The following is a 25440-nucleotide window of genomic DNA, read 5'->3' as shown; positions in this document are numbered from 1 at the left end:
TGGGGAGGGGAAGTGCCGTGAGATGAGGCTAGAAGGGCAACTGGGGACCCACCGCGGGATCGCAGGAGTGGGGAGATGGGTGGGAGGGGAGGGTGGAGGCCTGGAGGCCTGCTTTACCCCGAACTTCCCTCCTGGGGGTGCAGACCAGGAACCACAGGAGCCTCTGCAGGACACACCCAGGGCAGGGGCTGGGGCTGGGGCAAGCCACGGCCTGGGCAGAGCGGGTTTGGGCCCCCTCCCTGGCTGTGTGCACAGTGGCTACTGATCCAAACCTCACAACACTGCACACCTCTCATTTGGGGTCTTAACTGAAAACAAGGATTCGACAGGATCTGGGTTTAGACAGCTGTGTTTGTTGTTTCACTGACAGCCTAGCGGGATCAGCAGATGGTCTGCGGCCACCCTGAGCCTGCCAGCGGCGGGAGCAGAGTCGCTGCCCATGGCCGCGTGTGCCCACCCTGGCTCCGCCCCGCCAGCTCACTCCTAACCCGCCTGCACCAGGCTCGAGGTACCTTCACTCCACATCCTGCCTAGAAAAAGCCTCAGCTCCCAGCAGGACTGAGTTGGCTCCTCTGGGCCTCCCAGCAGTGGGCCGGGGATGACAACCCCGCCTGACACAGAGCTCCTTGGGGCACCCTGTGTCCCCGGGGCCTGGCACTCTCAGTGAAAATAATGGAGGGAGGATGTGAAGGAGAACAGAGGAGAGGAAAGAAGGGAGGAAGGAGACTCCCTGCCAGGACAGGTTTATTGAGAGGACACTGTTACTGAAATGCTTCAGGTGTGTCCACTCCACTGCACTTCCGCTGTGACTTCCTGCTGTTGTCTGTGTCCCCCTTGCTCCTCGCACGTCGCTGGGCCTGAGCTGGGAGGGGCACAGGCAGGATGGCTGGACAGGACCACAGGCTGGACACCAGGCTCTGGGGGTCCAGCAGGAGCTCACGGAGACCCGCTCTAGCACAGCTGTACTGCTGCCATGCTTATGTGTGTGTTTATGTTTGCTCAGCTCAAACAGTGGACAGCATGTTTTTTCTTATCAAAGGGGCCACTGGTCTACAAAACAAACCAACAGATGAAGGAGCCAGGCCCTCGACGAAGCACATGGTCTCAGTCATGGGTGGTGGTGGTGGTGTTCATGGAAACACTCGTTTTTAAAATGCGACACAAGATGCATAAAAATCTCCTCATCTATACATTTAGATTATAGAGTACGCGAGTTAAAGGAAACATCGACACAAAAGGGACACGGGCGTGATCCCCAGAGCATACCACACCCTCATCCACAGTCCATTCTGAGTCTTATTCTTGAACCAAATCCTGTTTGAGTTAGTCACATGTGAGTGGAGGGGATAGAACAGGAGCCAGGAAAACCTCGGGAATACCTTATTAACTCCAGGAAAGTGTTAATCAGAGCCCGCTCTGAGGAGCTCCCCTCCTACTGTGCATACAAATCAAGGAACTAGAGGTCCCAGGAGCCAGAACACTTCCCTGACCTGAGAGCCTGGGAGCCTCCTCCCTGCAGACCATGTGCATGATGGGAAATTCCCACCTCCACAGCTAGGCCTGATGACTGGCCTCCCCGCTTGACTCTGGGGCTCTGGGCTGGGGCTTAGGGTGAACTTCAGGGAGTACCTTTTCACCAGCTGGGCAGGAGCAGTTGATGGTCTTCAAAAATCCAATTTGTTCACTGCCGGAGGTGGGAGGCCTCGGAGGTGGGGGCGAAGGCTCTGTGAGCACCGTCACCTGGCACTGGAAGGAAAGCCCAGTGGGTCAGCACCAGCTTCTCTCTCAGCACTGCTCCCAGCAGGGGGTGCACCCTGGAGCTTCCTCAGAATACAAGGGGAACCAGGATCCCCAAGGACGCCTGCGAGTGATCCCGGAGGGCAAGGTGTGTCAGACTGCACGTCCTGGCACTCGAGGCCTTGGAGTGAGAGGGCCCTGGGCCAACTTAGTCTCAGCTACTTCACTGGCCTCTCGGGCACCTGCAGGAACAGCTAAAGCCCCTGGAGCCTCAGCCTTAACGTCTGCACAATGGGAACAAGAGTGCTTCCATCCCAAGGCGCCAAGGATTTAATGGGCCAGCACTTAAAGCACCCACTCAGTTCCCACACCCAGTAGGTGTTCAATGACTTACCTCGCTACCCTCAACACACCCCCTCTGTCCCTTTATTCTCTCCGCTCTTACATGTCCTCAGCTCTTTCCCCCACACCCCCTTTCAGGCCCATCTGACTCCAATCCCCTGCCCTGGTGGCTCCCACCTCTGTCCTGTGTGCCACAATCACCCTGAGCTGTGGCATGTTGGAAGAGCGCTCACTGTGTCCTGCGACGCGACAGGCGAGCCCTGTGTGTGTGGACCTCAGCCCGCAGCCCTGGGAAGCAGGATCCATGACTACGCCCACCTCCCAAGCAGCCTTGGGGCTGGATTTGGTAAAGAGGCTGGAGAGGGAGAGACTTGACAAGGGCCAGAGGCAGAGAGGTCCCGGGGAGGGGCCGGACCGCATGGAGTACAGGGCCAGCTCAGGTCTGTCCTGCATCGCCAGGTCCTCACCACAGCGGCCTCGATGGCCTGGCTGAGCCCTGGGGGCACGGACAGTCAGTCCCTCCTGGGGCTGCGCTCCCAGCCTCGGCCTCTCGCTCCCCAGAGCTGGGCCCCACAGTGGTGCTGAGGCCAGGACCACAGCTGGACCCCAGGAGGGGTCCTACTGGGCCAGGAAACAGACCGCTAGGGAGACCACCGGGCTTCCTCCCCGGTCACACGTGACCCCAACTGCTGGTTCCTGGGCCCTGGGCGCCTCCTCCCTCCCGGAGGCCAAGGCCCCAGAAACCTGTGCTTTGCTCCCAACCTCTCCCTGGAAGAGTCTTTGCTCACCGGCCCCGTGGGGATGTCGCAACACGTCTCCAGTTCTGCGTGGCGGGCGTCGCAGTAAATCACAATCCGCTGCAGGTCAAACTGCAAAGGGAAACAGGACAGAGGGCGAGGATTGGGGACCCAGAACCTTCCAGTCTCACCCAAGCCCTGCCCTGCTGCCAGGTCCCACTTCTCCTCTGGGGCCCTTGCGGGTCACTAGCTTCCCAGAGCTAAACGTCAGAGAGCGCCTAGCAGTCACCTCCTTACACACCTCCTCCTGACACTGAGGGCCCCACGCGCGAGGAGGTGGGCTGGCACAGATCAGCGCAGTTGCTTCCCTCCTGGATGCGCAGTGGCTGCCCCCATCACACCACCCTCCGCCTGCTCCGGCCACTGCGCTGACTGACAACCCCTCCCATGGGGCTGTCACAACAGTGTCTGAAGGGTCAGGGTCCTCGTTTTCAACTCTCCAGGCATCTCAGTTACTTCAATGAACTTTTTAAAATAAAAATTTGTTTCTATCACCTCCTTTTTTTTAACTTAGTGGACTGTGCCAGACGAAATCCTTTTTAGCATGATTTTTGTTTCAAACATTTTTAAAATTAATTTTGTGTCAAATGGTACTAGATTTATCGGGGTGATCCTTTGTGGGTTATCACCTCCTCTAATACCACAACTCCTTACTGTAATTTAAAGTGGCTGTGGTATTAAACACGTGTTCTGGTGCATGTTCTCTCTCTCTCTCTCTCTCTCTCTCTCTCTCTCTCTCCCCCTCCCTCCCCACCCCCCATCCCCAAATAAAACCAGGCCTTCTCGTAGGACGGTCCAGCCCTCCAGGTCCGGGCTCTGCCGGCATCTCCAGATGTATTTCTCCTCACTTCACACTTTCACTCTACAACATCTGACCTCTCGCCTTTGCACATGGACCCTCCTCTAGGAAAGTCCCTGAAAAACCAGCAAATGCCTCGTCACCCCAAAACCATGCTCAGGCATTCCCTCAGCAGTCGTTTTAAACACACATCAACACATCCTTTGGTGGCCCTGTAAGAGGACAGCGGCTCCTCCGCCCTGGGGTGAAGCAGGAACTCAGTCACAGGCTTGAAATGAACAGAACGTGGCACAGTGGTGGCAGCTCACTTCCCAGATTAGGTGACACACACTGGCCTCTGGCTGGGAGTGCACACTCTCTCCCTCTCTCCCTCTCCCTCCCTCCCTCCTTCACTCCCTTTCTCTCCCCTTCCCTCCCTCCCCCTCTCCCCCCATCACTCTCCCCTGGGAGACACCAGCTGCCACACTGAGCTGCCCTATGGGAAGTTCAGTAGAGAATCCGGCTGCTTCCAGCATCCACCAGCAAGGAAGTGAGTGAGGCTTGTGGGTGGAGCTTTCAGCCCACTCGAGCTCTGAGATGTCCACACATACATACAGCCCACAGCTGGACCGCGACTCCTGAGAGCTGAGAAGAGCCGGCTGGGTTAGCCGCTCCCATGCCTGAGCCACGGAAACCAGGAGACAAAGAGTGCCTGGTGCTTCATCTGCATTTTCTTGGAGGAGGGGCTGTTTGTTATACAGCAGCAGGTAACCAATGCAGCTCCCTCCAGTGTCAAGAAGCGCTCCTGTGCCCTTGTCTCTGCCCCGGCGGCACCGCGTACACACAGCTACAGGGAACGTGGAGGGCTGTGCCGTAATTCTAGATTTACATCCGTCCATCTCCCCTCTGAGCACTCACGCTGACCTTGGCCCTCAAACAAAGCCTGTTTCCCACATGCTCTGCCCTCCCAGTTCCCAGGTTCCCTCCCTCCTGCTCTTCACAAGGCTGGCTCCTCTCATCTTTCGCCTCCAGAGATGCCCCGTGCCCAGGCCCTGTCACTTGTCACTCTAACACGTCATCCTGTACACTTTGTAACAGCTCTTGCCACAGCACCGAATAGTGTTTCTTACTTTCGTTTGCAAACTCTGAGACAGGGCTCTGTCGCTCTCACTTCTCACTGCATCCCCAGCAGCAGAGCCATTCCTGACACACGTAAAAGCCCAATAATGGCCGGCCGAGGGGATGGATATGCCCGTGGACCAACGTGTATCGTGGGTCTGGAGCTGAATCCATGGGTGGAGGAATGCTTACTTTACTGAACACTGACGTGCCCTGGCTGGCCCTGCACCTCCCCTGGGCCTTCTCTGACCTCTGCTGACTCGGGAGTCCCTCTGCAAACTGACCGGACACATGGTCAGCTTTTGACCTCGTCCTCCTGGCTGTCTGAGAGCCGGTCGGTGGAACCCCGCTCTCCACTGACTTGGCTCAGCAGAAACGAAACCTCCAGCGGTCTGTCTGTTTCATTTCCTGCACAGACACCAGCCCACAGATGACGGAAAACGACAAAACACAAAACGGTGCTTTTGAACAAGACCTATTTTGCAGAGAGGGTCCTGCTTTCTGCATTAGCATGCAACTGGCTCAGCAGCTGGGCGCCTCTGGCAAGGCTGCAGGGGTGGGAAGGGACACGACAGGCAGAGGCTCCACCGGGGCAGGTTGCACAGATGGCCTGGGGCCTGGGCACTGGCGCTCCCAGGTGGGTGAGAGAGCCTGGGAGCCAGGAGGGGAGCCAGGGACCCTTTCCAAATGCCTGAAATCCCACCATACGCTGGCCACCCTGGTCCTCCTGACTCTCCCTCCCCCCAGGGGCCACCTCCTGACACCCCTCGGGCCCCCACTCTGCTCTGAGACCCCTGCTCATGTCAGGCCCTTGGCACTTCTGGATTGAACTACTGCATGCCCTCCCCCTGGGGCCCAGCTTCCCTCGTGCTCCACCGGCCTGCAGCTTGGTGACTCTGATCTCGCTGCAGTATGGGGACCAACTAGAGGCGCAGGGGGCTTGGAGTGTGGGATCAGCCAGATCCAGAGGTGAGTCTCAGCCCTGCTTGCCCTTCAGGGCAGCTGGCAAGACATGCCGATCCCTGAGCCTGTTTCCTCTCCTGTGAGATGGAGATGAGGACACCGACTCGCAGGGCTGTGGTGAGGACCATGGGAGGCCAGGCAGCTGCAGCCGTGGCGGGGGAGCGGCAGGCTGCTGTGGTCTCCCCCACTGCACGCCAGGCCCCAAGCCACGTGCTTACAAGTACCCAGCCTGTGCCTTGGGAAGACTTACTAAGACGCACAGCATTTATTGGTCCCCCTCCATCTATTTCATTAGGTTTTTTTAAAACTCCAGAAACCCAGCATGAAACAGTAAATGGGTACAGTACTCTCATGGACAAACGTCAGAGGCCCTGGGATTCCCCAGCATTGGGTACAAAGTGGGCACTCGGCTAATGTCAGGGGCAAAAGGAGGACAGAGAGGGACCCACCCAAGCGCCCAGACTCCACACAGTAGGTTAAAAGGCCTCAGTTAAGGGCCCAACGTGATCACCAAGTTTAAGAGTCAGGGCAGGGCAGGACCCAGATTCTAGACTCACAGCAACACACAGAACTTATATACGGACCGTGAGGCCTGCGAGACCACTGACTAAGCGGGATGGCATGGTGAGGGAGCCCATGCACCGAAATGTGGAAGAACAGACTCAGCATGAGTGAACGGCCCTGAACGGCGTGAGGAGCTCCCAGTAAATGCAGCCAGGCATTTGCTGCTGTTCCCGGCAAGAGCTCTGCACTGAGTCGAGGTGGGTGCACGCCCATCCCGCAGAACTAAGAGGATAGAAGAAAGCCGAAACGGCCAGCAGCCAGTAATCAGGGAGCACACCAGCCCCAGGGCCACACCCAGGCCCATCCCGGCACAGGCCCTCCCCAGCTGGGCTCACCCCTCCTTCCCACCAGCCCTGCTCTCTGCAGCCCCAGGGAACGTCCCCCAGCACAGCCCTGACTCTCCCTGCCTGCCTCAACCCTTCCTGCCACTTCACCTACAGGTGGGTCCCAAGGCCTGTGCCCTGGGGACAGGCCTGGCCCCTGCCTTCCACCCTGCGTCACCCCACGCTGTGCTTTCCGCTCCTGCCACCTCACACCGCGCACACCTGCCGTGATCTGCCACACGGCTTCCAGCTCCTCTGCACAGACAGGTCATCCTTGAGGACTCGTCCCAGAAACCACCTCCTCCCGCGGATCTGCCTGCCCCTCCCAGCAGCCCCCAGCCTCCTCCCCTGCTCGCCAAGCTTGGATGCCTTCCTCTGGGTCCAGTAATATCGGACGTTTACTGCTCCCAGGGAATTTATTCAACTAGACGGAAATGACCTCGGGGTGACACTTTCCTCTACATGAGACCACAAGTGTCTTTAAGTCAGAGGGCGCCTAGGGGTGTCAGACAGATGAAGTGACACCATCATGGAGCTGCTATTTTCCTAAGGCTGACGACAGTGGCCGTGTGATCACAGAGCCCACAGCACGCTCGGCACCCGAGCGGCTCCGCTGACACACTCAGGTGCACTGGAGGGGCCAGCCCGGGATGCAGAGAACACAGCTCGGGGAGACCTGGGTGTGGAAGGACGAGCCTCTCCGTCCCTGACAGCCTGATGATTTGGGCAGCTTAATTTTATATATATATACATATATATATGTGTATATATATATAGGTTATACAGGTGTGTATACATTTGACGGAACTCATCAAAGTATACACTTAAGAGCTATGCATTTCACTGTATGTGGTAACACCTGGACAAAGAATAGAATATACCCGTACTGAGTGAGTTAATTTAGCCTTACCAAGCCAAAGCTTCTTTAGTTAAAATACAGGAACAGTCTAAAACCTTCACAGGCATTATGAGAATCAAATTAGGTTATATTTTTAGTACCTAAACCAAAGTAAGTACACGCATAATTAGTAAAACGAACAAGTGTTATTCTATAATTATACAAGTATATATAACTAAACTATAATACTAATTGCTACTAATTACTAAGTACTTATGCATATGCATTATGTGCATAGATAAATAGGGATCTCAAGTTTCCTGTATTCTAAATAGACATAAATATAGATATAGAGATAAATGTGCCATGTCCCCAGTGCTAAGGACAGTGCCTGGCACACAGTAGGTACTCAATCCACAGGTGATGAGTGACTGACGGAATATCTGAAGGAAGGAGCCCTGGGAACTCTGGGTTCCAACATGGCACTTCTCCGAGTCAGGGCCCTCCCTTCCCACACAGTCCAAGGTGATGAACTGCTAAGTGCCCGGGCAGGTGTGGGGGCACTGGGGATATGTGACTCCCAAGGCCCCCTCCTGGTGGCCCCAGGGCCTAGGCTGCGGAGCCCCCGGTACTCACGTCGATGGGCACGCTGTCGTAGAGGCGCTTGCCGATCACGGTCTTGCCCTGGATGTCGATGTTCTCCCGCTCCTCGATGGGCAGCGTCTGCACCAGCACGCAGTCCACGTACAGGGAGACGTTCTGGGCCTGGATGCTCAGCGCCACCTTGTGCCAGTCCCGGTCAAAGAGGTAACTGACCCGGGGCCCACGGAAGACCACCCTGACAGCGTCCTGCATGGCGCCCACCGCGTTGTACTCAACCGCCTTGTTCTCGCCGTCCAGCCGGATGGACACCTGGGAGGAGAGGACAAGGCTCCCTGAGCTCCAAGTGGGGAGGGGGTGTGGGGAGGGGATAGGGGGAGCAGGGAGGGGCGGGGGGAGTCGGAGTTGACACACCCCGGGCAGGTGCTGGCTGTGACCCCTACCAGCTGGTCAACGAAGGGCATACCGCTCCACACCTCTAAGCCTCGGCTGCCTCCTCCATGCAACAGTAGGTGCTAATAACACCTACGGTGCAGGCTCTTCTAAGCCTTGTATCAAAAGGAATGAGTGACCTCACGCGTGAACCCAGGTGGCCGTCTCAGCTAACCAGAGGGACTATGCAGGTAAGAGCACCTGCATGAGATGGCGAGACAATCAGTACACAGAGGCTTGAGTCCTGAGACCGACTGGTTTCAGTGTCTCTTAAATCCCCAGGCTGGCAGAACAGAGCACAGCTTCCAGCCAGAGGCCGGGCCCTGGTCTGAGACCCATCCATGAACCTGCAGTCTCTCATTTGGAGGACCAAGTTGAAGCACCAGCAGAATCATGGACCTGCCCTTTGAAAAATGCCTGGAAGACTCTGGAGGAAAGTTCTACTCTTGTTTCTCTTAGAATGAATGAATGAATGAATGAATGAATGAATGTTCATCCATGTGCTCATTTCTTCATCCATTGCAGGATACAATCCTCACTGAACATCCTCTGTGACAGGCAAGCAACATGCCAGATGTCAGAAATGCAACAGTGGGCAGGAGTGACATGCAATCACGGTAGCAAGGTGGGGACATGACATAATACTACATAGGAAATAACTACTCACTGAGCTAATGAAGGGATGAGTAGGATACCCTTGTTCCAGCTCCACGGGGTTGGTCATCATTTGCCCAGGTAGCCATGTGCCACCCTCCCCTGCCTGGCTCTGGCTCCCAGAGTCTGAGCTTTAAGGATGTCTTCCCTGGGCTCCTGGGCCCTTTGGCTTCTGCTGAGTTTGGCCCACGGGAAGCCCATTCAGATAGCAAACAGCAGGAAGAGCAAGCAGTCAGTCTGGGCGCTGAGTCCCCCCGCCCCTCCTTGCTCCGTGATTCCAGAGGGCTGTTTCTCCATGTACACGCCCCCTTGGCCATGACTCCAGAACTCACTGGTCTCCAGTCAGCACCAGGATGCCCTGCCCATTCCTGCTGTGGCTAATCCCAGTACATCCCAATATCCTTTGTTGATCTCCTTAACCCTGACCCTGAACTTTGTCAGCTCCCTTAACCCCGGCCACTTCACTGAAACACTGTCCAAAACTGCAGGCTGTCTATTGTCTGGCAAGTCAGCCTTCAGCTGTGTCACCTTGCGGAAGCTATTTGGCGTGTCTGTACTATTTCCTCATTTTGGAAAACAGAACCAACAGCGGTGCCAATAACCAGTAACATCGAGTTGTTATGACGATCAAATGAATTCATATATAGGCAAGACACTTACATATTGCTCACTGCATGCCAGGCGTTGTTCTAAATACCGGCTGCAATAAATTAAATAAGTTCAAAGACACCGCAGTGACACCTTCTCTGACTCACATATACGTCGTAATTGGATTCTAACCTGTCCTTTGCTTTCACACCCCCATGCATGTGGCTGTTTCCATTTTCTCGTAGCACCTTGTCAGTATATGAGGCTGTCTTGTTCATTTCTTTTGTTCCCCTGTCTATTGCCTGCCCACCCCATCCTTTAAAGCAGGCACTTTTTCTCTCTTGTTCCTATCTCTACCCCAGTGGCTAGGACAGCACACAGCACACAGTAGCACTTAATAAAAAGGCAACAAATGAATGAATGAATGAATGAATGAATGGGAGGCCTGAGGTTAAAGGGAGGTGCCCCTGCAGTCCAGGGAGCCAGCCACATTGCTTATAACACACCTCCCCAGGTGTTCTGGTTCCTCCTTGCATAGCCAAGCGGACCCTAAGGTTTATTTTTAATTGCATCACCGATCGGTATGTGGTGCTTAGTGGAAAACAGAAAAGGATCACGCCCTAACAATCCAATACCTCCGGTACACACACTCGAATCCGTCCACGGTTAAACATTATCGTCTAGTTCCTGAAAATAGCTTCACAGGTCTGCGCCGCGTGTCCCCGAACCACCCTGGTGCTTCAGCTCCGTGAGGACGTGGCCCCCCTTCCGTGTTTCTGTTCCTTCTACAAGGCAGAGCAGGGGAGGCACCGCGGGCCTGAGTCCCTTGTACCGGAGCTGGTTGGGGGCCTCGGGAAGGCACTTCACAGACCCGTCAGCAAAGCCTGTCGCTTCTACTTTTGAAATACACCCGGAATCCGGCCATGTCCCCACAAGTCACGCTCACTGTCGGGGCTGTCAGTGTCACCTCTTGCCTAGATGACTACAAGTCTCCTCCTGGTCCCAGGCCTGCCACTTCTCGGAGCCTAGTCTCAAACAAGAAGCCCTACAGTGGACACAAGGGGCATTTGGTCTCCCCCATACAAGCTTTGTCACTACTCCACACCCCGCTCTGCTCCCGCAATACCAGCCTCCTTCCTGTCCCTTCGTCATATCTGGAATGAGTGAAGGCCCCTCCATTTCTCCAAATGGCAGAGGGGAAAACGCCAACTTTCCAGGGTGGCTCACTGCCCACTAGCTAAGGCCCTGGATGAGAATCTCTGTGCGGACCTACGATGACAGATGCCCCACAGCAGTGCTGTGCCCCACTGTGCGCCAGGCCACCCTCCGGCGGACCTGTGTCCTTTCCCTGGTCGAGCCAGTACCTCCCCAAGGCTGGAGGTGCCAACCATCGACACTACCAGGGAAGGGCACGCCACCGAGACTCGCTCAATGGAACGGAGCGGCCAGGCGCCTCTTGGAAAAGGAGCCTGCAGTCCCTGAAGGCAGGCTGGCTCTGCAGCATCACAGCCCACGGCTCGTTCTGGCAGGAGGAGGGGAGGAGGCAGCCATGGCAGACGGAGCCCACGCAGCTCTGCAAACACCATGAAGGAAGAGAAGCCAGACCGGGGGTGGTGCAGGCTCGCCCACAAGAATGTCCTGGCAGGCGCCCAGCCCCACTGCACCGGACCCTGAGAAACAGGAGAAGCAGGACCTGTGTGCCTGCCCAGGGAGGCAGACGAGGGTCACCACTGCTCTCCAGAAAAGGCCTGTGGAGAAGAATCGCATCTCCTCCACGCTGCCTCCCACACTTACGAAACCAGGCCACCAAGCAGGCAAGCCTGAAAATGTCTGTGCCTCTCCGTCTAACCAGGGCTGCTGCAGAAAACTCATTCCACACGGCTCACTGACGGCGACAGCTGAGCACAGCTGAGCACAGTGGTACGACACAGACGTGGAGCTCGGCTGCTCGGTTCACATCCCACCTTTCCTTCTTATTACCTATGAAATGGAGGCCCTGTGGTTCTGCCCCATCCTTGTGAGAAGGTAACAGGAGAACCCACTCGTCGGGGTGTGATGAGGCCGAAGTGAGTTAAGCTGTGAGGCGCTGGGACAGTCCCTAGCTCCTCCTAAGTGCGTGTCCGCGTGGATAAGCTTCTGCACGCCCTGTCAGGGTCCGGCTCTGACCACAGCAGACAGCGTCCTGTGTGGGAGCATCTCCTTCCCCAGCCGGCAGCCCACGAGTGTGGCTGCCATGGTCTGATGGCTTGAGCATGTTTCTACTTAATTCTACCCCCAAGTGGAAATACAGTCAGTATCCTGCAGCTGAGAGCCACTCGTGTCCTCCCACAGCTCATTTTGCAAGAGGACAATGGTGAATGAGGAAGATACAGGGGGCGGCCCATGAACTCGGAGAACAACGGCACTGCGATCTGGCAGCGCAAACGGAGGAGTGTCGCTTGCATCGCAAACCAATCGACTGCTTTGATGGCTTCGCTTTTGAGATCAGTCTTTCCTCACTTGGCCACAGGCTGCTGGTGGCTTGTTCTACTTTTGTAGGAAGTGGAGCCCAAACACACCAGACGTGGGCAAAGATGGGCCCTTAGAGCTTCACGCAGGTAAAACCAGAGATCCTAAGAAGGGAACTATCTGTGACAAGACTGTGTTAGGCCTCAGGCACTGTTCTCGAGGCTTCCCTAACCCTTCACGGTAGGCTTCCCATGCTCTAGTTTACAGCTAAGAGCACCTAGACTCAGAACGCCCATCTGCTTCAGACCCACACCCAGTAAGGAGCAGACACGAGACTGAAGCCAGGTCTTACTGACGCTGAGCCACTTTCCTTCACACAGCATCAAGCTGTGCCACTCACGCTGCTGACAGGGCACATGCCACAGGCCAGCAGAGCTGGCTGCCAGCCCCTGGTTAGGCAGAGCTGCCCTGAGACAGGAACCAGGTCTTCGTCCCCAGCAGAGGGCAGGCACTGGACCCTCTCTGGTGGGGACACTCCCAACACCCCCAGGTCCAGGAGAAAGGTGCCTGGAGAAAGCATGTAGGGTGATGCCACCCCCATGAGAAGGACACAGAAGGCTGCAGGCCACTAAGACAAGGTGACAAGGCACGCCGCTCTCACCTGTGGGATGCCGTACTGGTCGATGACCTGCCAGATGTACCAGTCTTCTTTCCGAGACATTTTCCTGAACCGGAAGGTCGTGACAAAGGCGTACTCATCAGGCAGACCCTGCGGGAACACATCCCTGGAGGGAGACAGTGACAGGGGATACCAAGCTCAGTGACCGAGCAGGAGAGGCAAAAGGAAGCCGACACGCCCTGGCCCCCCACGTCCTGCCAATCTGCATCCTCAGCATTCCTAAACCCACCTTCTGGCCTGCCTCTACGCCCCTCCGTACACCCTGGCTGTGGCCCCTTCGTCATCCCGGCCCCTTCAGATCTACCCCACAGGGCACGGCTGCTTGCATCTCCCCATCTTCGCCGTCCACGACAGAACCAATAAATGCTAAACCGCCACTGCCCCAGGTGTAATGCAGCTGAGCGCCCCAGCCTTCTCCTCTCCCTGCCTGTTCCTCTCAGCAAGGCCCAGCTGTGAGATCATGTCCTGCTTGGGCCCCTGTCCCCTGTACCAGGATCCCCCAGTCCCTACAGAGCCCCGTGAGTGGGGGCGTGAGCCCCTGTTTCAGGGGGAGCTCCTCAACTCCTGCATCTCCGCCCCACACAGTCCTGGGCCCGCCCTCCCCATCCGAATTCAGAAGGAAACCTGTCCCCCTGAAGACGTGATGACGCTGCAGCTGAGAGCAGCCAGGCTCTGAGGGCCACGTGCATGCAGCCTGGCTGGTGAGGGGCAGGCGGGGGCTCACACCCAGGCAGGGGCCTGGGCGCCAGAGTGCTTCTCTTGCCCAGCTGCTGGTTGTCCCTTCATCCTGCAGACGCAGCCAAGGTGGGTCCAGCCCTGCTCTGCGGGCAGGCAGCTGCCTGGGGAACACACGTGGCACTGACTTCGCCACTGGAGGGGGAAGCTGTCTGGCCAGAGAGCCAGGAGGGAAGTGAGGAGGCGGCTGGGTTCCTGGTTCTCAGACGCACAGACCCTCAGGGACCCTTCGTTTGGCTGCAGAACCTGTGAGCCAAGTCTGGTTCTCCCCGATTCTCGGTTCACACATCCACGCTGGGGGTCGGCCCGGTGGCTCAGTCATTCTCAGAGCTGGGATTTCACCCAGGACCACATCCTGGCACGAGGAGCAGCGCCCTTCATTCACAGCACTTGAGCCTTCTCAGGGGTCAAGGACACGCTAGGTCACGGCCAACACGGAAGTCAGGGCTTCCCCTCCTGCCTGCACACACAGGCTTGCAGCCACCAGATTTCACTTCACTTTCCTTTTATTTCATTAATGAGGCCAATTATGGTCCTGTTGTTTTCTAAACACAGCTTCTTCCTCTAGTTTTGAAATACACACATATGTGTATATAGTATATATATAGGTTGCAGACAAATACATATATAAATATGTGCCAAATATTTATATGTATGTTATATCTGTTTCTCTCTCTATATATATATGGGCATGTAGATATACATATTCATAGAAAGAGAGAGAAAAAGACTGTCTCTTAGGATATATATCTCCACATGTATACACTAAGGAAAAGTTGTTATAATCAGGAAAATGGTCATTAACGGAGAATATCTAAAGGAAACAAAGTGACTTACTCTGTTCCTCTCCACAAACAATGTAGCAGATTATAAGACGCCAGTGCAAAGGGAAGCACTTGGAGCTGGAAGACCTGCATTTGAGGCCAAGCACGGCTTCCGACACAGTGACATTTTGAATGAGTCCCATTTCGAGTCTCAAATGTGGCACCAGATAAATGACGATAATAATACCTACCTTGCGACCTCATTTTATTGTACTGAGAAATAAATTAGATAAGGTGTGTGAAACGCCCTTTAAACCTTACACAAGTGAGAGAAATGTAACCATTGAAAGTGACACTTCTTTTCATTATGAACAAAATTAACCTGTGAATTACAATTGCACGTGGAAGTGCGTGGCTGACACTCAGATGCTCGCTGAATTAGAACAACGGCCGCACGCAAGCTCAGCTTCTGCACAGTGCAGACCTGAGGCCCGCTGTCCCACGTCCACCTCTGCCAGGCTCGACGCGCACAGAGCACTTTCGCTGACTGTGGATTGATCGATTCATTCACCTGTTCAGCAGACAGCGACCAGTCCCCTCCTCTGGGCAGAGCTTGGCCTGGCGCTGGGGCTCCTCACTGAGCAGGGGAGGCAGCCGTAAATGACTAACTGCACGACTGATTAGTTAGCGGCAACTCTGCTGCGTCTTATGTGGGAATGCAGGTTGCAAGGAACTAGCTCAGCGAGGCCTGACCGCGTCTGGGAGTCCAGGGGAGGGTCCCGTCCGCAGGTGGGAACTCTGCAGCCCCAGGGAAGGCACCTCTGAAAGCATCATGGTCGAGCCGTTCTTTGAGGATGAACAGGTGCCCCAGGTGGAGGTGAGAGCGTGAACACAGGAGTGAGAGGATACTGACAGGCTCCCGGACAGAGGAGCCAGACAACGGAGCGCTGGGGACAAGCTAGAGGCCAGAAAGGCAGGGTGGGGCCAGGCCACACGCAGGCCTTTCCAGCCCTTTAGCTTAAATACGCCTGGGAGCCACCAAAGGGTTTTCAAATGGAGGAGGAGTGTCAGAATGAAATCTCAGTTTTGTTTTCAAAAGGTCTGCCTGCCCAAGATGAGCAGAATGCAGCACTTACTGTGGTGTCGTCAAGAACCCGTGACCAGAGACTGTGGACTAATCTTTCCATTAGAATCCTCTCCACAAAGCAGCCAGGCAGGGACGTCACCTCAGGTGAGGGACATGCCATCACTGAGGGCATCTAATAACATTTACAGCCAGGCACCCAGGAAACCCTGAAACTGGGTCTCCACTGGCCAAAACGACTGCATGACTCTGGGGGCAGCTATGCCTGCCTGGAAATGCAGTGGCTCGTCCAGAGTTGGTGCCGGGTACCTGTAACCGTAAGTGCTCGCCGATTAATGAACTGATAGAAAACGCATGAGTGAGTGACTGATGACAGATTTGTGTGCAGGCGAGTTGTAGAAGGAGCAGGGGACCAGACGGCAATGGTAACAGGTCTGCTAAGGAACAGGTCAAATTTGCAGGTCAGTGGCTCTGGGGCTTCATTTCTGGGTGACCTTCCCGGGCACAGAGCAGGTTAAGGGCCTGCTCAGCGCTCCGGGGGCCACCGTGGGTGACTTTCCCAGGTGTCCAGCAGGTCTGGAAGGACAGGTAGCTACTCACTCAGTTCTCTGCACCACGGGGAAGGATCCCATCCGCACGTAGGAACTCTGTACCCCATTCTCCCGCTCCCCCAAGATGTCCTTCACGCTGAACAAATCCATCAGGTCGAAACCTGTGCAAAGAGAAGAGCTGGGGTGAGGCTGGAGAGAGGAGAATCGGCTCTCAGCAAAGGCAGCCTGCCCACCCTGCCCTGGGGCGTGCGGTTGGGGCTTTCGGCAGAGGGAACTATTCAAAGATGTACTGGAGAGCAAACATATAAACTACACTAAGTACAGAGAGGCACAGCTTCCATTTCCAAGTCCAAGTCCGGCAAAAGGTGCAGGAGAAACACAGACGCGGGGCTTTCAAGGCGGTGTGGGCACTGTGAACGTCCCACGTCACCACCGAGCACCAGGCACGTGGAGGGTGTCCTGGCTGGGACGCTGGTGCAGGGAGCCTGGGTGTTCGGTAAGACCATGGGGGACCCTTCATGCACAGAGGCAGAGGCGACCTCGGGCTTTCCTTCTCGCAGCCACAGGGCTGCAATTCATCTGCATTTTGCTTATAGTTTGGCAGCTTTTAAATTTCACAATTTTAAAGAGTGAAACATCACAGAGAAGAAAACTGTCTCCATGATACTGCGCTAATTGAAAGGTGCTTTTCTTCTTTTGTGTTGATGCTCAGAGAGGTCCTCAGGTGCGCTGGCAATGTAAAGTGATGGCCAAGTCATGACCCTGGGGCTCAGGCAGGTTGCTGTGGACAGAGGGTGACCTGGTTCAGTCCATCCCACGAGCCCTTGCTGGGGAACACAGTGGGAACCTTTGATCCATGTCCTCTGTGAAATCCAGTCACAAGGAGCCTCTGACCCTGGTGATAGCTCTGTCACTGCCCCCAGAGCCCCACCTACCACTGTTGCCCTGGTTAGAGGACCAGGCAAGGGACAGCCACTTCCTCCAGCGGTCGGGGGGGCGGGGGGATCCTGAGGACACTGTCCCCTGGGGATCCTCCGGCCATGGCAGGTCAGGGGCACAGGATGTTGGGAAAGGCCTGCTGAGTGGACGAGGAGAGAAGCCCTCACTCCTTCACTCCCTGTGCCCCCATACTTCTGTTGACACAGCCCTGGCCTGCTTTCAGCAGGGACTGGACACTGCCCTTTAAGCATCGTCTGGGGACAGAAGGTAGAAGAGGCCCCTGCAGCTCTGGGCTTAACATCGTACAGAGCCCAGCAGCCCCCGTAGGAGCAGCTGGTGGAACTGACTGGGCCCCACACAGGAAGGGACCTTCTGAAGATCCAAAGGGCTGCCCACTGCACCTAGAAGTGTCCCTCAGGGCTGGCAAGCTCCTGGCAGGGGAGGGGTGTGTGCGTGGGAATGGGGTGATGGCTGGAAAGGCCCCGGAGGCCCCACAGTTCTGGGGTTCCAAGTGGTAAAGGGCACAGGGGCTGTTTCGGGCTCGGATTCTGTTCCACAGAAAGGAGACGGGGTAAGTGCGTTTCGGAGCCTGTCTGTCCGGGGTCTGAAAGGTGCTCAGCACTGGCCAGGGGCACGCTCGGCGTCCTTCGCCTTCCCCAGCAGTAGCAGGGACACGGCATAGCCTCCTCGAGGACAGGGTGCGTCTGTGCAGGCAGAGGTGCACGCAGTGGGGGCCTGCCTGTCACCTCCAGCTGCCTGGCGGGCGGGTCTCTGAGGCTCTCCTGTTTGTGAAACTCTGACTCTCCTGCCTACCTTGGGCAAATCTGCTGCAGGAATTACTGCCAGGACCCGGGGAGGTGGAAGCGGGAGGCGCTGCTCTGGAGAAGCTGCTGGTTTAATTTAGGGAGCGAAGGGGGGGAAGGCAGACACACCTAGGCCCCATGCAGTGCAGTCGCCCTGGGCTTCTGCAGCTCCAGGACTTTGATGGAATTCCTCAGCCCCTAAGACTCCACTGCTCATCTGTACAGAGCGGGGATGGTGGCCACTTCCCAGGTTGCCCGAGGCCCCTGGGGGCTCCACTAAGAGGTGGCTCTTGTTCAGACCCTGGTGGACATGAGCCCAATGCCGCCCTGTGCAAAGCCAGGGCAGAGAACAGCTCAGGGCCTGTTCCTCACTTCACAGCTCCATCCACTGTCGCTACAAATCGCCACTTGAAGCCAGGTTTCCCTCTAACAGTTATTATGTGGGAGAATTAACAACAAAACAGTTTTACAGAAGCAAACATGTGCTCTACTTTCTGGTTCCACTTTTAGTGATTCTAATGAATAAAAACAAAGGCTTAAACACGACAAAACTTTGAATAACACGCAATTACCTAGGTGGCAGCCAAGGGCACCCAGAGGAAAGATGAATTGCCTGCAATCCATAAGGGCCGGGGAAGAAAATGAGAAATGTTCCCGAGGTAAATGGACTCTGATGCAAGGCACCGCCAGATAAAGAAGCAATTGCTTCGTGCAGGTCCCTGCCGCCACAGAGCCGGCTGAGCCAGCAGGCGTCAGGGACACAGCGCGCTGGCGACTGCCCAGTGTCCTCGGGCTGCATCTGCCCCTGCCAGGTGCCCACTGCGCACTCTGTCCTCGTCCTTCAAAGGTCCGCATGGGACGAAGCTTGGCCAGATCCCCCCCACCCCAAGTACAACAGTCCCTCTGGTGGGTTTGGTGGAGGTGCACACAGCTTATCTGTGCACAGGGCTGCTTCCTCCTAGATGGTGAGCAGTTTGAGGAATGGGGTCTAATCTGATTCAGGTATCTGTCCCTAAAAATGTCAGGCGCTTTTGCAGCTCCTTCCTGTGTGTGGCACCACTCGTGGAAAGAGGGGAAGGAGAGAAGAAATTCACTGGACCAGTAAGTCCAGGTTTTGGAGCCTGTTCTAGGTAATCGATGCCCCCTTAGCTGCTCAGATCCCAACAATGAATCGGACAAAAATCCCTGCCCCCCAAAGTTTCCTGTCCAGTGGGAAACAGACATGGGAATGAGCAGGCTTGGTAAATGACAAGGAAGGGGACCGCTGGGCTTGTACAGGAGCACAGGGAAAACTCTTTGCCAACCCAAGGGGCAATCAAGGAGGGCTTCCCTGAGAAGGCAAGGCTTGGCCTGATTTTGAAGAATAAATAAAATCTGGGCAGACAGAGGAGGAGGAAAGGCCACGCAAGGTAGCTGGGTGTGCACCGAACCCGAGTCAGCCAGGTTCCTTTTGGGAATCCTGGGTATTTTGTCAGGAGCCACAGTGAGGGGAACACCGGGTGGGAATGAGGCAGGCAGGGGCAGGGCACTCTGGGTGCTGCCGTCACGTGGCAGAATTTGAGTTTCTTTCTGCAGGCAACGAGGAGCCGAGGAAGGGCTCTCCAGCAAGGGAGACACACAATCTCATTTCTATTTTCAAAGGTGGTTCTGGCAGCTGGGAGATGCACAAGCCGGAAACCCAGTGGGGACAAGACTTGGTAAAATTTTTCCAGGTTAGAGGGATGGAAGCAGCCGCTGGACTGGAGACTACTTGGGGTTGGCGATTATCTGGATATGAGAGCCTATGTGGGAGGAGAGAGAAATCCAGGATGTCTGGCCAAATTTCAGACCTGCACAGTCTCTAGCATGTTCTGTAAGCATTGACTAGCTAACTTCCCAGGGAAGCTGCAGAATACCTTCAGTCAGTCAAATGTGCAGAACCTTTGGTTATCAGAGCCAAGAATGCTCTTCAGAAACATTAGGTTGGACCCACTGTTATGTAAGTGGGGAAACTGAGCCTCAGAGACGTCGGGAAGGACAGGCTAAGATCTCCGCCTCCAAACTGCCTTGTCTGTTCTCTGCATCCTCACTGTTCCAACCCAGATACGCCCTAAAAATAGCCAGAGTCATTTAAGGAAAAGCCTGGAGGTGAGGCTTTGGGGAACCACATGTTTTCCACAGTACAAAAGCTTCTCCGATTACCCAGCTGCGTTGAAACTGGCACGTCTGAGGCTCCATCTTTCCGTAACTCCACTTGCAGCCTCAGCACGGCTGGAGCGCTTTTCTGGGCTGGTGATAATTCGAGGTGACGCAGGCTCTCTGTGTGCTCAGCACTGTACAAACAGGGCATGTGTCCGGCGTGCTGATGGGTGCCCACCAGGCACTGCAATGTGCCCCTGGGAGCCTCGGAGCCCACGAGGGGAGGGGACACTTCAGGACTCGGGGTCGAAAGAGCGGATTCTCTCTCTCTCTTTCTCTGAATATTCCCAAGACTCAGTGATTCTTAAGTACAAAACTATCCGGGGCTCTTCAGTCTGCAGAAGGCTAGGAAAGCTTTGGACTCAATCGGACGTAGCAACCAATGGCGGAGGCAGATGCATTTCTTCATCCGTGAGTCCTTCCTGCCTTCCTTCCTGCCTTCTTCCTTCCCATGGTCTGGACGTGAACCCAGACTCTGCCACAAACTCAGGCAAGCTACTTCACCTCTCTGGGCGACAGTGCCCATCTCGTGTGCCGTAATTACATGAAAGCACTTGTGCAAATGCCTCGGCACACAGCACGTGCTCAGTGAGGGTCAACTGTCACTGATATTGTTATGAATGGTGTTATTGTTGAAACTGTTCCGCTGTGGACAATGAATTATTTAGGGGAGATACTGCTCTGAAGGGTTTATTGTTCAGGAAGCCAAGAATGGATGAGGCAGCAAGGTGAGAATTTGCTTCCAGAGTGATTTCAACAGAAGCTGCCTGGGGCAGAGTCGGGCAGGCCCTTCCATGCTCGAGGTTAAAGGGCAACGACCCGTCCAAAGCCAGGGGCTGGCAGGGATGGGTTACCGGGGCAGTAAGTGGGAATGGCCATGTCTAACCAGCCAGCAGTTTCTCCTCTGGACAGTGACTCAGCTGCAAATCTATTCACCTCAAGGAAACTGAGTCAACTAAGTGAAGCGGCTGGAAGTCGTCTCATGTGTGGGACAGAGAGACCCTGGGAATCATGGCCCCTCACTGAGCACCACCCACACCCCAGGGACTCCACCAGGACAAAAGGGACGACCAGCTGCGTCTCAGTCTGGGTCCTTCCGGAAGTGCTAGTGTCTGGGAGGTGACTGACCGGGGAGTGGGGAGCGAGGCCAGGGAGGAAAGCCTGCTGGCCCGGCTGGTGGCTGCAGCTGGGTCCCACTGGGAACCCGGGGAGTGGGGACACATGTGGACCCCAGAATGATCCGCCGGGGTGGCAGTGGAGCTGGGCTGTTTCCACATCAAGTCACTGGCTGAGGGCTGCCCCTGCGGAGTGTTAGCTTCACACGTCTCACCGGCTGGGCACACAGGCAGCACGACCTGTTACCATTCTAGAAACATCCCTCAGGCACAAAGACGCAGATGCCGGCATCTTCCCATCCTCAGCAGCACCGACATGGCAGGGCCCCAGTGATGGGGGAGGGATGCTTGCAAAGCACGTGGTCCTGGTCGCCCACGGCGCCCAGCTGATGGCAGCCTGACTCTTCAGCATGAAGGCAGGTAAGCAGCAGACCCGAGACCCCACGGGTGGAGAGCAGGGCACCTGACCCAGCAGCGTCGGTGAGGAGAGCGGGCTTCCCTAGGTCATGCACTGAAAGTGTTTTGTAGGACGCCTGGCCACGGGGAGGGTGAGCCCATGCTCAGCGTCATCAGGAGGGTGGGGAAGCCACCTCAGCCACCCCCCGTGTGCTCCCCGTACGTCCTGTCACATACAGACACAGCCTCTGGGCAGGGGCCCCGGGGTTTACTTCTGCTGCTGGGTCTGCGGTCACGCGTCTCTCTGTTGTCTCACCCATCTGTTCACCCACATAGTTATCACTCTGATTCCCTCTTCCCTTCAGTCCCCGACACAATTCTTTATTTACTCCTTCAGTCACTGCCTTTCGTGTTTTCACTTGCCCACCAACTCCATCACCAACTCACTCATGCTGCTGCAGTGTTTAGACTCCAACGAATCACCACCGACTCCCAAGAGGAACCTGCATTTCTTGACTGTTGGTTGGTTGGTTCATTGATGGGAGTTGCTGCCTGTATAGTTCGCACCATTCTATAGGACTCTGGTGACAGACAGGAATGAGGGCAGAAGCAGCAGGGCCACCCGAGCCAAAGAGGGTCACGCGCGGGTCCAGCCAACAGTGCAGCAAAGTGGGCACGTGGGGTGGCTGTTTCTCCCTCACCTGTGATCTCCTTGGTGCCGCCATTGGTGTGCTTAAAGCGATCTCCTTCCACACGGACGCTGGGGCAGAGAACGTCTGAGAAAAACAAGAGGAGACAAAGATATGGATGAGCAAGCGTGACCCAGGCACGTGGGATGTGACCTCACACAGGTCCCTGCCTCTCACAACGTGTAGGATGGCCAGTGCCTGGAGCAGATACAAATATGAGCAGGGAGCTGTCGCTACCCAGATGGAGCTCAGTCTCTAGACACCAAAATGCCTATGATCAACATTGTAACAGGTGACAGCAACGGGCACAGACCCACACCGAGCCCACCTTGGGAGGTCGGGGACGCTCTCCTGGACAGGTGATGGCTGAGGTTCCTCTTCAAAGAACAGTAAGACGTAAGCAGAAAAGAACAAAAGGTGATACGGGCAGAGAGAACGTCACTTATAAAGGCTCAAACTTCTGTGTGAAAATTCCAGGGCAGCAGGAGGTCAGTGAAATGGGAGATGCGTGCTGGGGACCCACCAGGAAGGTGTGTCTTATGCCCCCCAAGGAGCCTGCGGACCCACCAGGAAGGTGTGTTTTATGCCCACCCCCCCGAGGAGCCTGAGAAACATTTCCAGAAGGATGCAAATTCCAGAAGAAGCAAAACTGCCCAGTCATACAAAGGCAACGCAGAAAGTCATACAATAAAAACACTTCATTATATGATATCACTTAACTGTCCATCCAAACATCTTCCTGACTCACTTTAAAAAGCTGGAAGGAAAGGGGACTCCTTCAGTTGCCCTAAAAATCCCAGGAAGAACACCTACACTGAATTTTCAAATCCTGGGTCCGAGTGTGGGCTCCGCCACCCACCTCCGCATCTCCACGACTGCGTGAGTAGCTGGGGCACGGCACGGATGGCCCTTATAAAGCACACACTTGTCACCCGGCTGCTTTGGGGACTGGGCAAGACCACGCCCATGACAGGGCTGGGACGAGAGAGGAGGCCCTCTCCTCATTAGCAGCGGAGGCACCTGAGAGTCCACCGGCCTGCCTGAGAAGCACTGGGCTTACGCTCATTACCTTGATAACCATCCCATCAGTCCCACCCGCAGTGACCTCTTTTCATAGTTGGGGACATAAAAGTCCAAGGCTGGGACAGGGTTGGAGCCTCTCTGCCAATCAGCAGCGAGGGGAATGAATGCGACCCTCCCTGACTTGGGAGTAGCTATTTTTAATGTTTATCCTAAAAGGCACCAGGAGGTCTGACAAGCCCCACGGAAGAGGTTATTTTGGAAACAGCACCGAGTTGTCTGTCTAGGACCAAATACGAGAAAGGATGCAGGCCCCGTGCAATATTTAGACGGCTCCACCCAGGACAGCGGCAGCTGTGGGGTGACGATCAATTGCTTTAATCTTGGCAGCCTGCCAGAGAGACTGGCTGGGGATTGTGCGTCATTGAAAATGAGTTGACTCAGAAGGTTCTATCCTTGAGGATGAGCAAAGCCCTGGAGGCTGCCAGCTAGAGCTCACGGTCAGAACCACTGAGCCCTGTCTCTGCAAATATCCTCGGGGGACAACCTATTTCCCGATGGCGGGCAAGGACAGTCTGAAGACCAGGAACACAGAAAAGACAGATTCTTTTCAGAGATGCTAGGACTTACCCAAACTGCTTTAAGGAATCACCCCCCAAGCCAGCTGCCAATCGCCTTCTGGGGCCGTCACTAAGCCTCATGCATTCAAGAGGCCCAAGGGGCAATTTATAGATGACTTAGTTAAGTCAGGACAAGTGGCTCTCAAAATCCCTGCTCCGGCCAGGCTCCCCAGGGCTGTGGGGGCCCCTGGGTTCACTTGCTAGGCAGGGAGGTAGGGTTAACATCCAAAGTCCCCCTCAGCCCAGAACTATATCCATATCTTGGATAATCATCTATTTATTTCTGCATTAACTCATGTATTCAAACTAAAATAGTTCTAGAGCTGCAGATATATTCCAGGTACTGAGTGGTTCCAGGGACATTCCAAAGGGATAACAGGTAAGTCACAGTCCCTGCCTGCAGGGCACTCATGGGCTGACTTTGGTGACAGAATAGGGATGTGTAAGCCCCCAAAACGTCAGCGTTCCCATACACCTTCATGTTTCTTCCTTGCTTCAAGGCTCCTCCTTCTGAACCTTTGAGACTCTTGTCAGCCTTGAGCCCCCCCAGGGCCTTGCTCTCAGCCACCCCAACCTGTGTCAGGAGCCCCTCCACCGGCCCCAAGACCCAGAGCTGATGGCGCTATGTTGATGCCCTGATTGTGTCTGTCGCCCAGTGAGTGGGGTCTGCAGAGCTGGCTGGATCCCAGCCCAACTCGTATCCACACTGTTCTCACAGCTCAAGCACAAAGGTCTTGAGTCCGTGCAGAACAGAAATGACCAGTGACACATGAGCTGAGAAGGAAATGCTGGACAGTGGAGTGGACGGCGCTCAGGCATGGGCTTCACCACGATGTTGGTGAGCCACTGAGAAGAGTTCCCCAGCTCCTGCCATGGACGTGTGGCAGACACCATTGCTGTCAGCCTAACGTCACTTCCCCGCTCCCTTCTGGCTAAAAGAAGGCCATTATTGTTCAGAATGGCAGTTTTCAGCCCAAGGAGAAAAGCTGTGGCTGGTTGGTCTAAAGCAATTATGGTTACTCTGGCCCCCATTTTTCCAGCCTCCCTTGCAGCTAGGGACAAACATGTGACCCCGTTCTGGCCAAGGAAGTAAATAACACAAGTTTGCTGTGGTTGAGAGAGGAGTAGTTTCTTAAAAAGCAGTGATTGCTTTTCTCTATGTAAGGGGGCAGATAGGTAGGTGGGTTTGGCAACTTTGCTTCCCCTCCCTCCTTAGAATGTGGGATGTAATATCTGTGGGACTATCTAGAAGAACTGAGGAGAGAGGGACTCCAACCCTGGACCCGGGTCAAAAGCATAGGAAAAATAAATTTCTATTTGTGTAAGCCACTATTGTTGGGTTTTCTCTGTTTATGGTGGAGTGTGTTCCAAACTTGCAGGCATTCCCTTTCTGTTAACCGCGTTGATAAACCGGGACAAAGGATTTGAAGGCCAGCTTCTCCCTCCAGATACCTCAGAACAATTAACAAGGGTGATGAGAAGTGTTGCATTGTTTTCCTGGTTAAGGAGCTACTGACAGACTGGCTACCTTCACTGCCCCAGTAAATACGGAATTCTCGGGGAATCATTCAGGACCAACAGCAGCAGCAGCTCTGGGATGAAGGACGGGGTAAGTTCTCAGGAATCAAAACGTGTAGGTAGGTAGTTCCTGGTTCGTTGGCTGGTTTTCCTCTTTGAAAGCATG

At 55.2% G+C, this 25440-nt stretch overlaps 1 protein-coding gene across 2 annotated transcripts in view; it reads right to left on the bottom strand.

The window, feature by feature from the left end:
- The window catches only part of COL22A1 (collagen type XXII alpha 1 chain), a 200560-nt gene that overhangs the window by 136821 nt on the left and 38299 nt on the right, over positions 1–25440 (bottom strand). For both annotated transcript variants that reach the window (XM_074316437.1, XM_074316438.1), the window contains exons 4-9: positions 22129–22203; positions 16046–16157; positions 12845–12968; positions 8098–8373; positions 2868–2948; positions 1630–1746 (exon numbers count right to left, since the gene is read on the bottom strand). In XM_074316437.1, the coding sequence (XP_074172538.1) occupies positions 1630–1746; positions 2868–2948; positions 8098–8373; positions 12845–12968; positions 16046–16157; positions 22129–22203 (785 nt within the window). The remainder of the gene's footprint in view (positions 1–1629; positions 1747–2867; positions 2949–8097; positions 8374–12844; positions 12969–16045; positions 16158–22128; positions 22204–25440) is intronic.

This window comes from Rhinolophus sinicus, linkage group LG12 (genome assembly GCF_036562045.2).
Source record: "Rhinolophus sinicus isolate RSC01 linkage group LG12, ASM3656204v1, whole genome shotgun sequence".
In the NCBI taxonomy this organism is placed as follows: Eukaryota; Metazoa; Chordata; class Mammalia; order Chiroptera; family Rhinolophidae; genus Rhinolophus; species Rhinolophus sinicus.
This window is presented reverse-complemented; position numbering and strand designations above follow the sequence as displayed.